This window comes from Bufo bufo, chromosome 3 (assembly GCF_905171765.1).
Source record: "Bufo bufo chromosome 3, aBufBuf1.1, whole genome shotgun sequence".
Taxonomy (NCBI): Eukaryota; Metazoa; Chordata; class Amphibia; order Anura; family Bufonidae; genus Bufo; species Bufo bufo.
The window spans coordinates 423,334,610-423,350,917 of record NC_053391.1 but is presented as its reverse complement, the minus strand read 5'-3'; the positions used below and the strand labels follow the sequence as shown (position 1 = coordinate 423,350,917).

The window sequence follows — 16,308 nt, the reverse complement described above, 5'->3', positions numbered from 1 at the left end:
CTTTCTTGAAGTCTGGTATTTTTGTTCCTCCCTGAAGAAACACTCTTTTGAATGACAATTGAAAGGTTATTACTTTATGGTCACTATTTCCCAGGTGTCTCCCAACCTGCACATCTGTTGTTCTGTCAGGTCTATTGGTTAATACTAAGTCCAGTATGGCTGTCCCCCTAGTTGGGTCCTGAACCAGTTGGGAAAGGTAATTGTCTTTGGTTATTGCCAAGAACCTGTTTCCTTTATAAGATATACAGGTTTCAGTTTCCCAGTCTATATCTGGGTAGTTGAAGTCCCCCATAATAACGACCTCATTATGACCTGCCGCCTCGTCTATTTCGTTTAGTAGCAGATTTTCTGTGGACTCTGGTATATTAGGTGGTTTATAATAAACTCCTATTAGTATTTTATTATTGTTTTTGCCTCCATGTATTTCTACCCACAGTGACTCAACATGTTCATGTCCCTCACTTATATCTTCTCAGACTGTAGGCTTTAGACAGGACTTTACATAAAGGCAGACTCCTCTCCATTTTTGGTGATCCTTTCTAAACATACTGTAACCCTGTACGTTAACCGCCCAGTCATAGCTATCATCCAGCCATGTCTCAGTTATTCCCACTATGTCATAGTCTTCCTCATACATCAATCATTCCAATTCACCAGTTTTATTAGTCAGGCTTCTGGCATTAGTATACATACAATTAAAAGGTTTATGTATATTTTTAACCCTATACATTTCCTTCTGAACTGTTCTAATCCCTCCTTCCATTCCTCCCCCAGTTCCATTACCTTGCCACCGGTCTCTATCTGCACTATCCTCCCATCCCATAACGTAATTACCCTCCGTCCCCCCAGTCCCTAGTTTAAACACTCCTCCAACCTTCCAGACATCTTCTCCCCCAACACAGCTGCCCGACATCTTCTCGCCCAACACAGCTGCCCCTTCCGAATTGAGGTGCAGCCCATCCCTATGATACAGCCTGTAGCCGACACAGAAGTCGGCCCAGTTCTCCAGTAACCCAAACCCCTCCTTCTTACACCAGTTCTTGAGCCACTTGTTAACCTCCCTAATCTCCCGCTGCCTTTCTTGTGTGGCTTGTGGTACAGGTAGTATTTTGGAAAACACTAGCTTTGAGGTCCTTGCCCTAAACTTGTGACCTAAATCCCTAAAATCATTTTTAAGGACGCTCCACCTACCTCTAACTTTGTCATTGGTTCCGATATGGATCATGACTGCTGGATCTTCTCCAGCCCCTCCCAGTAATCTGTCAACCCGATCCGCGATGTGTTGAACTCGAGCACCAGGAAGACAACACACCGTTCGATGATCCTGGTCTTTGTGACAGATCGCCCTATCTGTACCCCTAATAGTTGAGTCTCCCACTACGAGCACCTGTCTGGCCTGCCCTGCTCTACTCGTCCTCTGCTTTCTGGAGCTGACATTCCCCTGACTGGCAGAGGAAGGGTCTGGCTGCAGCAGTGCTCTACCTGAACTGACATCCCCGTCATCTGCCAACATTGCAAACTTGTTGGGGTGTGTCAGATCAGGGCTAGCCTCCCTGACACTCCTCCCTCTACCCCACTTTCTAACTGTTATCCAGCTAGCTACCTCACTTTCTTGAGCCTCCTCGCTACCACCCTCCCCCACATCTACCCCATAGAGTGCTTGTTCAGTGAGCAGCAAACTCTTTTCCAAATTGTCAACGCTTCTCAGTTGAAACTCGCCCGGTTAGATACACGATGTGCAATTCCAAACGGATAATTTGCTCACATTTTAAACAAAGATATGTACCCTCAAATGGCTGTTCCAGGACTGTATACATTAACCAAAATGTGCACTGGACTGCAATGTCAATAATGGAACAAATATTAAATGGGGATTATGCAAGAAAAGATAAAAAATACAATATAGTGCAGTGATAAGAATCTAATTTACTGTAGTCCCCTCCCAAAGTCCCTGAATCTGAAGTCACGTAATCTAAAGTCACACACTTAATACAAACACACACTTAAAATCAAACACGCAAATGCTCACAAACTCACGTTGTTTGTCTGCTTGTATAAGTGCAGCTCTCAAACCAGACTGCTTTTTTTTCCTCTGGATTCAAAGGACTGAGCTGCCCTCGAGACTGGCTATTTAACTTCTCCTAATAAGATAGCCACACCCTAATTACTCACTTTGTCAACACCCTGGAGAAGGAAGAGAAAATAAATAAATAAATAAATAAAAAACATGTAATCACAGTATACTCTCAGCTGCTATGAAATAAACCTGGCAGCAAAAGCAAGTCACAGTGTATAAACTAGACTAACTGCCACATCGAGTCCCTGGGAGGAGGCAGTCATGACAGGAGCTGGTAGTAATCAGTAGCATCTCCATTATCAATAGGAGCTAGTGAGATGCCCAGGTCGCATCTTATAAGGTCTGTTTCATCATTAGTAATTGTGACGTCCGTAGGATCCTTTCAGGACGACGAATGGTATAATCATATAGTGAATGTATTCATTTATTCATCCAGGTAGACACTGTGACAAGTGCTATTGTATGTATCATTGGAACCGAGACACCCTGAGGAGCCCTTGAGTGGGCGAAACGCGTTGGGTTATTGTGTTGTGGATTACTTTATTGGTACCTGACTTCTAGGCAGCGATCATCTCTGTTGTGGCAGTATCATTTTTTATTATATGTTGATTGTTCACGTAACTATCACTGTTAGGGTGTTATAGGGAAAGTAGGGAAGGAACGCGGACAGGGAAACCCCACCATCAGGGGTGACCCCTGGGCAAAGGCTAGAGGAGGACTGTACTAGGGAAAGAATCCCCTTGTAGAAAGATACTAGCCGAGGACCTCCCAATCTACTAACTGTATATTGTGTATTGTTTGTACGTTACAATTGTGGTGGATGCTAAATGCGTAGAAATAAGTAGCCGGCCTGAGGTCTGCACTTTTTTGGTATCAGCCACCAGTATGGGGCATTAATTTTAAAGATAAATAATAAAAGGTATATTTTAAAAGGGTCCTACCTTAATTAAAGAGAGAATAAAATTAACGAGAGGACCTATTACTATCTCAAAACATAATAAAAACATGTTAATAAATAAAAACTAGACTACACTGCTCTGACTTGGTATAGAGTACAATAAAGTCAGGAATAGCCACTCAGCAATGCACACAAATAATTTAACTCTCACAGATACTCCCTCACGTAATCTAAAGCGACACACTTAATACAAGCACACACTTGAAATCAAACATGTGAACGCTCACAAACTTGCGTTGTTTGTCTGCGTGTATAAGTGCAGTTCTCAAACCAGACAGATTTTTTTCCTCTGGATTAGCCTTGTTCTAAAATATCATGCAACATGAACAACCTGCTGTTATAATTCTCTTCAGATGTGATGAAATCATTGTTCCGGAATTCCCATTTTTTTAATTAGAGAAGGAAAATGTGAGATGTCTGAAAGAAAATCTTTACAAAATGTAGTTCAAAAAAGTTGATCCCAGCTTTATTCAGCAAAGTATATGGAACTATGTATTTAAGTATTTGTCCTTTGTAGACAACTTCATAATGGTCAAACACCATAAAAAAAAATTACAGAGTGCCATTGCTTGAAATCATACTTTCATAACTGGTAAATCACATTATTAATTTCTAAGGTCTCCAGCACTACTTAAAGTGAATCTGTCACCTAGTTTTACCCTATAGAGCTGTGGACATGCAGGGATAGATCTCCGCTAGCATGTCCTCAATATACCTGTCCCATAGCTCTGTGTGGTTTTATTTAGTTAAAAAAATTATTTTATAGATATGCAAATTAACCAAGTAAGGTGCCCAAGGCGTGGTTACTTACGGTTAAGGAGCCCAGCACCGCCTGCATTCAGGAATCTCCTCCTTGCTCACGAAGTTACAGTGCCGTTATCACGCGAAGTGTTTGTTCCCTTTGCTGGCATCAGCCTCAGTGAACGAACTGCGCATGCGCTAGCTTGTGCATCGCGAGATTATGGCACTGTAACTTTGTGAGCAAGAAGGAGATTGCTGGATGCAGGCTGTGCTGGGATCCTTCACAGGGGGCATGGCTGGGCTCCTTAACCGTAAGTAACCACGCCTTGGTCACCTTACTTGGCTAATTTACATATCTATAAAATTATTTTTTAAACAAAATAAAACCACACAGAGCTATGGGACAGGTATATTGCGGACATGCTAGCGGAAATCTATCCCTGCATGTCCGCAGCTCTATAGGGTAAAACTAGGTGACAGATTCCCTTTAAAACACTGTACATTTTTATTCACATATCCTTAAAAACATCGGAGGCAAACACCAGAGACGCTTACACATTTTGGATGGAGTAGAAACAACAAGATGTTTCTACTCCATCCCAAATGCATAGGCATCTCTAGTGTTTGAATAACGATTTACGTAAGCTGGAGACCTTGGATTCTGCTGAACTCTACGTTCTACCTATCGCTGACTCAGGAATTTGTTTTCTCCCTGCACCGCACTTAAATGTGGAATTGGTGAGTGATACATATGATGAGATGATCACTTTAACTTTCCCTTGTATTCTATTGACTAAATCAAAACATTTTTGTATAGCCAATTAAATAGGTGAAGGTATTTCAGAGCAGAGCTTTTGATTTTTTTTTTAAGTTTTATGTAAATTTTAATAATTTTATGATACAAAAATGTATCAGTTTACTGAAAGCAAACTTGCTTGACTTTCACTCTACAATGTTTAATGTTTAAGGGGTTTATCATGTTTGGACAACCACCATATAGCAAGTGTCCTGACCATGATCTCAAAGCAAGGATGCTCACTCCAGTGACCCTTGACCATCAGCAGTTACTATCACAGAGAAAACAGCCAACAAGTCCTCATGGACAATATGCATATCAGTAAGCTTACACTGATAATCCATTTATTTTTTTATTTCTTGGTATACTTATTTCTTGGTATAGCTTATAAAGGTATCACTGCTATAATACTTTGTCATTTTAACGCCAAAAAAACATTCAAATATCCTTATAGGTGCCCTATGCAGACTATTTTTTCTATATGCACTAGTTTCCATACATGAGAAGAATCATCCTATTTTATACAGTATTTTGTAACTAGTGAATGAATTGGTTTTGCACCTAAATTGCAGAATCACTGAGCCTTTAAAATATTAAATAGTAACCATTGTTTCATTTCTGTATTAATTAATGAATAATACAGTCATATATTAGAACATTCTAATATATCTTATTAGAGAAAGATGCTTCTTTCTTCTCTCCTCTCACTGTCAACTCACTGCTCAAATCTGTCCTCTGCGAAGACAGGCTGCCTGCTCACTGAAGTATCAGATTACATTAAAGTCTATTGAGGTGTGGGGGGAGGGGCTTCTGCAGACAGTTAGACTAACAGAAAGATTGCTGCAGATTTGTAAGTGATTTACTGTCTAAATTCACTCCTGAATTCACATCTGCTATACTGCTATATAATGTCCTCCATTACTGCTGTTTCTGAGGATGTGCTACAGAGAGTAAACAACAAGGGTCTCCTGTTTCTCTATGTCCAGTATATAGGCAGATATAATTCCTGCAAGTCTCTAACCACCAGCTCACATAGAATTAAACAAATTGCAGAGGTAGAAAATGCTAAAAATGCCAGATGCAAGTCATAGCCAGAAATAGCTTTGTTTCCCTTGTACACACACATTGCAGCTTATTCTGAAATATTGCCTGAACTGATGGTTACACTTCAATAGATTTAATATTTACAAATTTAGGGTATGGGCAGATGTGGGGAGTTTGCTGCTGATTTTATTCACCAAAATATGTCCCATTCATAAAAAGTAAAATGTTTAGTGCAAAGAAATGTAAGTAGTAGTCATAGCCCAGTAGTCAAAGAGTGGCCGAGCTCTCATCAAATCTGAGGGCTGCTCATTAACATATTTCCACTGCTTTGAAAGCCTACACATTGCTATTCTTTTCTGATACAATCAAAGGCTTTATGGCTGAATTTATCTGTTATTCTTTTGTTTTAAAATTACGCAAGACATCACATGCATATTGTGTGTCTTACGCATTGTGTTGTACATATGTAGAGTCCCCAGATTTTGATCGAAAGTCATAAACGTTGAGGGTGTTGACATTTAGGTCTTTGTGATTAATTCATCAAGTAGGTTGTTACTTACTTTGGAATATATTATACTGCAGCCTGAACTAAAGGGAAACTGTTCAGGAACGTTGAAGGTTGGAGGTGCTAGGAATAGTTTTTGCAGCCATTGATTTATGTCTATATGTAAATAAAATAGTTGTTGGGTTAATGAAAGTTTGTAATGCAAGAACTGTGGTTAGACCTTGAGGAACTGGACAACTGTGTGTTGCTATTTCAGTGTGGATGAATGCCTACCTGCTACTGATTTTGAATTTTTTGTCGGATGCAGAGAATGAAATATGGTATTTTGAAATGGTCATGTTTGCCACATTTTTACTATCTTTCCTTGAAATTTTATATTAAAGGGCCAACTTTGATAATTTCATTAGAGAGATGTGCCATGAGCACTTCCCTGATAAAGTATAATAATGAAATTGCTCCACAATAGTAACCCTAAAGGCAGATTCCCTGCAAATACTCATATTCTGTGAATCAATTGCTAACAGAGACTGGTAATTATAACTTTGAATATGAAATATTTTTTCTTCTACATTTTTGGAGTCATTTATATATTTTAGATGCAAATCCTTTGGCCCTTTGAATCCTTTGATCATTTCTATGACCGTTACCCCTTAATAGAATCCATGACATAAAATCTATCACATCTTTGTTCCAAAACGTGATGCCAACATTGTCTCAAATAGTACTTCCACATGTTTTCCAGTCTGCTTGTTATAATAGCAACAGTCATCAGAATTGGACCGCTTACCCTGCCAGTATTCATTTTCAAATCAATTTGCCTGACAAGTATTTCATGACAATTGTTTTTACATCCATCTACTAAACATCTGATTGATTCACTGATGTCTTGATATTTTGGAATTTGATACACTGATGTGGTATTACCCTCACTAGGCTACGCAAGTGATGAGTTTACATATTTCCACTTTAGAATCATTTCTAACAATATTCTATACAATGTGTTCCACAACTTTGCAAATACTTTGCAGTTTTTGATTATGAGTTTTTTGTATGACTGACTTTATGGACTTTGCAGCTTAGAAATTCAGAAATCAGCTGTTATTGCCAGCGGAAACTGCCAGTGGCTACACAGAGAAAGTGTAGTAGTACATGCTAACCATTCGAAAGATTGGGTGACCATATTATATACGATTAGTCAACTGCCCCAGAGAGGGAGACACTTTTTCCAACTGCTTTCCACTTTCTCTCATGGAAGGAGCTCATGGGTCACTTCTCTGAAGTACAGAGAAGATGGTGGAGATGTGAGTAATGAGCAGCAGCACTTGTATGCAGTCTCCATTACCACAGTCTGTACTGTCCATCCTCTCTGTACTTCATGTCTCCTAATGAGCTCCTTTCCTTCAGAGATTCAGCTGAATATCTTATCAGCTTTATTCAGGATAATAATCCCTGACAAGTAGAGCAGAGAGGAGGATAAGGCAGCTCTTTACCACAATGTTGTGAAGTAACTTGCCCTGCTGTGTGATTAGGACAGGTTTTGTGTGAACTAATAGGACGGCGGCCATTTTATTTCTCCTAATGATTGCTCCCTAGACAAAACGAACCAATATAGCTAATGAAAGGTATTTGGGAATATATTTATAATAAAGTAATATTTAGGTATTTTCATTTTCTTAATTCCCAGAGAACCTCTTTAAGTATTGCAGAAAAAAATACCAAGGAAAATATTTGCAAAGTTACTCAAGATTCATGTCGATTTTGTCAATGGAATTAGCTTTTCCATTACTTATATTTTTTATACTGCACTACATTCCTTTTAATGTTTGCTGTAGCTCCATGGCCCATTTTTCCTGGCTCTGCTCTACTGTACTAGGTACCCAAAACATATGTACTGGCAGTAATATATCTTGCGGCCATGATGTTCCATGTTGCTTGCAATGATCTCTAATTGCACGTAGAAGGGAGATGTTTCAACGATGCTGCCAGTATAGGAGAAAATAGTTCCAGTTACGGTGTGTAAAGGGGTTCTGTATAAATGTTGTTTATTAGTGTTTTATGTGTTAGTATTAAGCCTTTTTAAAATCCTAAATGCAGTGGAATTTTTTTTTCATAAGCATTATAACGTGTTAGCAAACTGTCTGGCTTTAGGACCACGCAGTTACTCGAGCAGCTAGAGCTCTGTGTGTGAGGCCATGCATGCAGGGAGGAAACGGAGAACATCAGCTTTGGGGAGCTCCCTGTGCGAGGCCTGTTTGTAAAAAAAAGGACTTTGGATGGCTTGACTGCTGTGAAGAGAAGGAACCATCCAGTGTTGTGAAGTCTGGCTATTCTGGGGCTTAAAGGGAATATGTCACCCATATATTTTTTTTGCCAGTTAAAACCAGATAGTGACACATATGCATTTTTTCTAATGTGCTTTTATTTTCTGATTGTAAAATTTGTATTCTATTTCCCGAACATGATTGTGGGGGCTGCCATCTTGTCTGAACCATTGTTAACAGCATTTAAAGATGTGATTTACAGTGGTCACCATTAGCCATGGACAAAATAGACTGGAGGGGAGTTGTTGACCTCTATGGGGAGTTTTATAGATATGCTCTGTGACCTTTACAGACATTGTTTTACAAGCACGGAGTAGATAAGCTTTGACAATCACCTATTGTGAATGGTGGATACTATGTTATCTATATACAGTTGATATCAGTCATCGTAATTCTGTCTATAATGAAAATTAGATTACTACTAAAAAGCAATCTCTACAGACCAGTAAGTTTCTCCTATTTTTAGGTTTAGTGGCCAATGTGAATATTACAGGATTTCAAGATTTTTTTTTATATAGTGCCATTAAAAATTTAGCGTCACCAAAAATTCTTTCAAAATATGTTTAAAATTAAAACTTGATTTAACAATAGGTCATTTTCTGATGACACATTCCCAGATCTGGTGATTTCCTTGTTCTCCACATGGGGTGACTTGAAGTGTGATAATTATTACATCATTATTGGCTTTTACAAGTTGTCCTTTATTCAAGCAAGTGTATGTTTGTATAAAGGATTTTTTTTTGCAAGTTGCAAGATGTTATTCCTTTTACTACAAGCTGTGTGCGAACTTTCTACTTTTACTGCTAAACTTTTTAACGTTAAGATAAATGCTGTGTTTCTGATTATTGCTGAGTGACATCCAAGCACAAAAGGTAGAAAGTGCCTCCATTAAGACCTGCTTAGTGTGAGTAATCTAGTGGAGCATGCCCTACATAGAATATGGTGCACCCCTTTACAGCTGGTGGTGAGATAAACCATTACAGGCTATGAGGTAGAGAGTGGCTTTTCCATGACTCATGGTGGAGCCAGGGAAGGCAGGACTTGTGCACCCATGGATCTCTATGGCACTGTGGGACTGCCATGATAGTTGAGATTCCCAACCCTGGCAAAAAAAAATACAGCTTGCACAATTCAGTTGCTCAATAAAAAAATTTGCTCAAAGCGGCTAATCCATCAGGTGACCAGGAGGCAGGCATTTTGTCAGTCAGTGTACATGACATACATTTTCATTTGAGTGGTATGTGGTCTTAGTATGTGCAGATATTTGTTTAAGCCTTTTGATTAAATTTATAGAACCTTATCCATGGTTTTCAGTTTGTATGCATCCTGTAGAAGTTGCTGCCTGCATTTAAAAGAAAAATGTAAACCTGTTTCCTTGTTTGAACTTTTTACCTAATAAATTATTTAAAAGAAAAACATCCTAATTATTAAGGCACTATAAACGAGTGCAAATATACTTAGTAGGAACCAAAAGTGGTTAATAGACATGTTGTTGCCATTTTTAGTGCCACTAAGGCTACTTTCACACTTGCGTTCGTAGCGGATCCGTCTGGTATCTGCACAGACGGATCCGCTCCTATAATGCAAACGATGGTATTCAAACGATGGTATTTCAGAAAAAAATCTAAGTCTAATTGTTAGTCAGACGGATCAGTCCTGACTTTGCATTGAAAGTCAATGGGGGACGAATCCGTTTGAAATTGCACCATATTGTGTCAATGTCAAACGGATCCGTCCCCATTGACTTACATTGTAAGTCTGGACGGATCCGTTTGGCTCCGCACGGCCAGGCGGACACGAAAACGCTGCAAGCAGCGTTCGGTTGTCCGCCTGCTGAGTGGAACGGAAGCGAAACGGAGCCACACTGATGCATTCTGAGCGGATCCTTATCCACTCAGAATGCATTGGGGCTGTACGGATCCGTTCGGGGCCGCTTGTGAGAGCCTTCAAACGGAACTCACAAGTGGAACCCCGAACGCAAGTGTGAAAGTAGCCTAAGTCCTTGTGCTGACATTTCCCATCTAAGGGTTTAAATACAAAGTTAGAGAAACTGGCTAAATTCGAGATGCATTATTCTCATTGCACTGTTCTCATTTCTTTGACAGTTGTCTCTTTTCAGCTCTTATATGTAGAGTTTGGCGTAATTATTATTTATAAGTTCATCCTGCTCTTTTCTAGAAAAATACTCATGCATCCAAGAATTGCACAGCCCGGAAGATTGAAGGAAATGCATTTTTAATATGGATTTTCTTTTTCTTTTCTTAGTGTCTAAAATTACAGAGTCACCTCCAGTCTACAAACCTTCAGAAAAACCTGCTGTGGAAGATCCCAAACCAGGTAGAGATTTCTATATATTTCAAAAAAATAAAAATAAAGTAAAAGTGAAGTATTCTTACTAAAGAATAAAGTAATGAAACATGTAAATAGTTTTCTTATTGATTTCAGATGTAATTAAAAAAAGTAATCATCAATTACATGATTTTTATGTCCAAACTTACATAACTGACCTGTTTTAAGACATAACTATTGTTTAATTTTATCCTTAATTGATTGCCTTCTATAATACATTGTTTCTATATTGTTTTTTTTTTTAAATAAATTCTTTTTCAGGAACTCTAAAATGTAATATTAATAGTTCTTTGATAACGTTTTCGTTTTATCTTCTCTAAATATTTTGTGTCCATTTTCACATTTTCTGTAACAGTTGCAAGCCAATCTATTGTGGAATCTTTCACTCCAGATTTATCAACTGGTACCCTAGAATGGGTCAGAGCAACCATGGGTAACATGATTATCCTTATTACATGAGTTCATATTTTCCAGTGAACAATTTACATACTTGCCTTTCTAGGAAACCATGACTGAATTGTTATTCCACAGATTTGAATTTTCTCCATTTTCTCATGACTTCTCTTCTTTGTTCATCTAGCTGTAGCTTGACGGCCAGCAAGCTCAGCTTACACATTACTTGTGCTGCATGTGGCAATTGTTCTCTTCCCCTTTCTAGCATTTAAGCATTGCTTTGGGCTACAAATTAATTATGTGCATTGCAACCAGCAAGTTTACAAAGCAAGTGCTACTTTGTATTGTATTTTTGTTTCAAAATCCCAAGCTTTCCTGTTTGTTCAGCGCACAACTTGGAACTTATAACCTTATAAACTTATGTCGATTTGCATTTATGGCTATTATTTGTGGCAGTCTCATTCAGCTATTTTGCTTCCAGAAAACAATGTGCTTAAATGTCAATTTCCTTACTGCATATTTACTGTAAACATACCTGACAGTGACAAAGTAATACCCTCCATACTTTTGAGAAAGGATACACCCATCATTGTAACCAACAGCACTGTTAATTATAGTAGTAACACTTGAAATAATTATGTATTTCCTTTAAGTCCTTTGCTCCTTTCCATGGCCAGCTCTCTTTGAAAATTAAAAGTCCCAATACTTTTATACGCCTAGTCAAATGTATTCCCATTTTCTTTGTGCCTTCTGTGTTCATCATCGCCAATGATAATCATAAAGGTGATTACTGATTACCTTGGTCAACTGGTTTATGGAAGGCAGGTAAAGCATATTTCAATGTTTTTACATCTTACGTGTATCTCTGAATTGTATCTCCATATATAATATAATAGGAGTTACTATTATTATTAAACTAATGACTAGGGTTCAGAATGCTGCAAAGTCTCTTGGATCTACCCATTTATGGGCAGGGCTAAATGCGTCTTGGACGTGGGTAAGGCATGCCGAACCTGAACTATGGCTGAGTTGTGCCGGAAGCCACGGGCGTGGGTAAGCCTGGAGAGGGCAAAAAGACAAGTACGCTATGTTGTCTACACTGGTTTATTCATATTCTCCCAGCCCGCCTGACCTATAACGCCAACGACTGAAAAGCTTGAGAAATTTCCCGGTGTGGATTCGGAATGTATCTGTTGAAGCAAGATGACCTCCAGCGCCCCATGGATCGAATAACGTGAGCGGGGACTTGGTGTTTCGAAGCTGACGATGCCGCCCCAATACGAAACGAGTGACCCGAAATGGCTCCTGGGTCGTACCCCAGACCTGCCGCCAGAGAGCGGATGTGGGACATGAATTGGTTTGAAGTGAGGGGTTTGTTCTTGAAGGGCAGGAGCAGACTGTCAGGAGGCGCTGTCTGCAACAGGGACAATAATTTATTGAGGATCTGGACTGGACACCAATTATTCCGGGTAGGGAAATATTTAATTTCCGTGGATGGCCCTGTCTGGTTTGTTTTGGTTGACGGAATGCTGAGTACATAATAGTTATAGTGCCACGACAGTTGTTCTTTGCGAAGACCACCGGGTCTCGGAGAGCTGCCAGTGAACTCTCCTGGCAGGAGGAAGCCATAAAAACTTAGAACATGGCCGCTTGGATGACCGTGCTGGTCAAGGGCCAAAAAGGATCGCCGTCCAGGGCAGAAGACAAATCCCTGAACAGCTTGCCGAACACCGTCTGTCTACGGGTGGCAGCCTGTTTTGCATTTTCCTGTATTCCCCTGAGGGCCGCCTTGATGACCTGGTTGGACAAGATAGAAGAACAACCAGGATTACTGAGCATAAAATGGAGTTGAAGGCCTGCTAGGTATAATTTGATAGTATTATATGAGAGCTTTTGTTGGGAATGGCAGAAGGCTATGAACGCCAGTAAGTAAGATATTTCGTCGCGGCCGCCCTGAGGATAGAGAAGTCTAAATCTCTCAAACGCTTTCAACCCCGCTTTATAATTCCTGGACATATTTGGGGCTAATGATTGTGTTATGAGGTGTTTTGCTGTTGAGATCAGAGATTCTAATCCATCACTGGGGTGTTGTATGCTGGGGTTGTGGCACCCGTGGGGTCCGCGTCGGGCATCTCCTTGCGGGACTTTGCCTGCTTTTAGAATGATAATGGCCGGAGACGCTTCTAGGAATCTGGGGGAAACATAAAGTAAACTGAATAACGTACCTGTGGGGATAGGATAAGGACTGTGAGAAGCCCTTGACCATCCGGGAGACTCCTAACTAAGAACCGAGCCCGGATGGCCTGGAGTGGGGTGTGGCGGACTCAATATGACATATGGCGTGGAAACAACAATGGCTAAATTGAAGGTCCAGTTGTCGCCCAGCATTTGGCTCATCCTGGCGGGACCCAGAGGCAAGATAAATGATGTGACATGGTATCAGTGGTAGCTGAACCTGGACGATCTAGGTGACATACACTGTTAAGTTGGCCTGGACGATCCAGGTGACATACAACATTAAACTCGGCCTGGACGATCCAGATGACATACAACGCTAAAGTTGGCCTGGACGATCCAGGTGACATACAACATTGAACTCGGCCTGTACGATCTAGGTGACATACAACATTGAACTTGGCCTGGACGATCCAGGTGACATACAACATTGAACTTGGCCTGGACGATCCAGGTGACATACAACATTGAACTTGGCCTGGACGATCCAGGTGACATACAACGTTAAACTCGGCCTGGACGATCCAGATGACATACAACGCTAAAGTTGGCCTGGACGATCCAGGTGACATACAACATTGAACTCGGCCTGGACGATCCAGGTGACATACAACATTGAACTTGGCCTGGACGATCCAGGTGACATACAACATTGAACTTGGCCTGGACGATCCAGGTGACATACAACATTGAACTTGGCCTGGACGATCCAGGTGACATACAACGCTAAAGTTGGCCTGGACGATCCAGGTGACATACAACATTGAACTCGGCCTGGACGATCCAGGTGACATACAACATTGAACTTGGCCTGGACGATCCAGGTGACATACAACGCTAAAGTTGGCCTGGACGATCCAGGTGACATACAACATTGAACTCGGCCTGGACGATCCAGGTGACATACAACATTGAACTTGGCCTGGACGATCCAGGTGACATACAACATTGAACTTGGCCTGGACGATCCAGGTGACATACAACATTGAACTTGGCCTGGACGATCCAGGTGACATACAACATTGAACTCGGCCTGGACGATCCAGGTGACATACAACATTGAACTTGGCCTGGACGATCCAGGTGACATACAACATTGAACTTGGCCTGGACGATCCAGGTGACATACAACATTGAACTTGGCCTGGACGATCCAGGTGACATACAACATTGAACTTGGCCTGGACGATCCAGGTGACATACAACATTGAACTTGGCCTGGACGATCCAGGTGACATACAACATTGAACTTGGCCTGGACGATCCAGGTGACATACAACGCTAAAGTTGGCCTGGACGATCCAGGTGACATACAACATTGAACTCGGCCTGGACGATCCAGGTGACATACAACATTGAACTTGGCCTGGACGATCCAGGTGACATACAACGCTAAAGTTGGCCTGGACGATCCAGGTGACATACAACATTGAACTCGGCCTGGACGATCCAGGTGACATACAACGCTAAAGTTGGCCTGGACGATCCAGGTGACATACAACATTGAACTTGGCCTGGACGATCCAGGTGACATACAACATTGAACTTGGCCTGGACGATCCAGGTGACATACAACATTGAACTTGGCCTGGACGATCCAGGTGACATACAACATTGAACTTGGCCTGGACGATCCAGGTGACATACAACATTAAACACGGCCTGAGCGATCCAGGTGACATACAACATTAAACACGGCCTGGACGATCCAGGTGACGTACAACATTGATCTTGGCCTGAGTGGTCCAGGCGACAGATAATTTAAGTACGCAGTATATGTGGTAACTAAACTGATCGCGCGCCACTGACGAATCTTCCCAGCCAAACCTGCGTTTGGAAAACGGGGAGCCTGCCACGCGCAATTTTGTACCCCTGGCACCTGCTGGCAGAGTGAATCCCTGCCTCCATGCTGAGACACAATTCTGACCTGCAGGAACCAAGTAGCTTATTGGCCCATGTGCTGTTGATTAATATATGTAAACACGCACACCAAAATTGCCCCTGACACAGGCTGGAAGCTGGGCTGCCGCAGCTTGGCGTAACGCCGGCAACAATGCCCACTGCTTCCCACCTGTGCCGCCTCTGCTATATAGCGTCTCTGCTGGGGCAATGATTTAATTATCCCTTTTTTTTTTTTTTTTTTTTAACTGGGGCGGATATTTCCGAATGGACATGTGGCGCGCTCATGGCCGCTGCAGGGAGGGGAAGGGGGACCCCCGTGCCTGCGACCCTGCTAGGACTGGGATGTGCGGTCCCCAAGTGCGAGCCTGGAGTGGACGGACGTGTGTGCCTTTCAAGGGGAACCTAGACTTGTACTCTTTCCCTAACTAAACATAGCTACCCCCGACTGCCCATTTCCTGCCACCGTAGGAGCTCCGGAAGGCAGAGCGAGCGGTGGACGTGTACAGGAGGGTCATTTCTTCGGCGCTCGGCTGAACATGCCTGTGGAGGCCCGGCGGTCACGTGTGCGTTCCACCGTGAACCGCACGCCATCCGCGAGAAGGGGAGACCGACCCGTGGCCGCAAGTATACGGCACGCTCCATTGGACAAGTACTTACCTGGTGACGGACCGGAAAAACACTTTAAGTATTGCACTATACCGAGTAGCGAACCGAAACTTTTGAAACAACCGTGATGCTTGCACCTGCCGGCAGCTGGATGCGGCTCCTCTTGAGAACGAAAACTTCTCTCAGGAATGTTGCACTGTGCAGAGAATCGTACTGAAGAGAAAAAACAGACGTGAAGCTTGCTGGGCAGCTAGGTGTGGCTCTTCCTACAGATGCAAGTGAGACACACCACCTGAGGGAAGGAATTGGCAGGTATATATAGGGAGCTAACGCCCTGCCCACAAATACAGGCTGAAATCAGCCTTAATACTAGTACACGTA

General features: G+C 41.7%; 1 protein-coding gene across 22 annotated transcripts in view; it reads left to right on the top strand.

Moving 5' to 3' along the window:
• LOC120995626 (ABI family member 3 binding protein) overlaps positions 1 to 16,308 on the top strand; it is a 409,717-nt gene that overhangs the window by 239,317 nt on the left and 154,092 nt on the right. For 18 of the 22 annotated variants that reach the window (XM_040424956.1, XM_040424951.1, XM_040424944.1 and 15 more), the window contains 2 exons: positions 10,708 to 10,779; positions 11,147 to 11,224. In XM_040424956.1, the coding sequence (XP_040280890.1) occupies positions 10,708 to 10,779; positions 11,147 to 11,224 (150 nt within the window). The remainder of the gene's footprint in view (positions 1 to 10,707; positions 10,780 to 11,146; positions 11,225 to 16,308) is intronic. The other 4 variants (XM_040424962.1, XM_040424958.1, XM_040424957.1 and 1 more) reach the window with 1 other exon arrangement.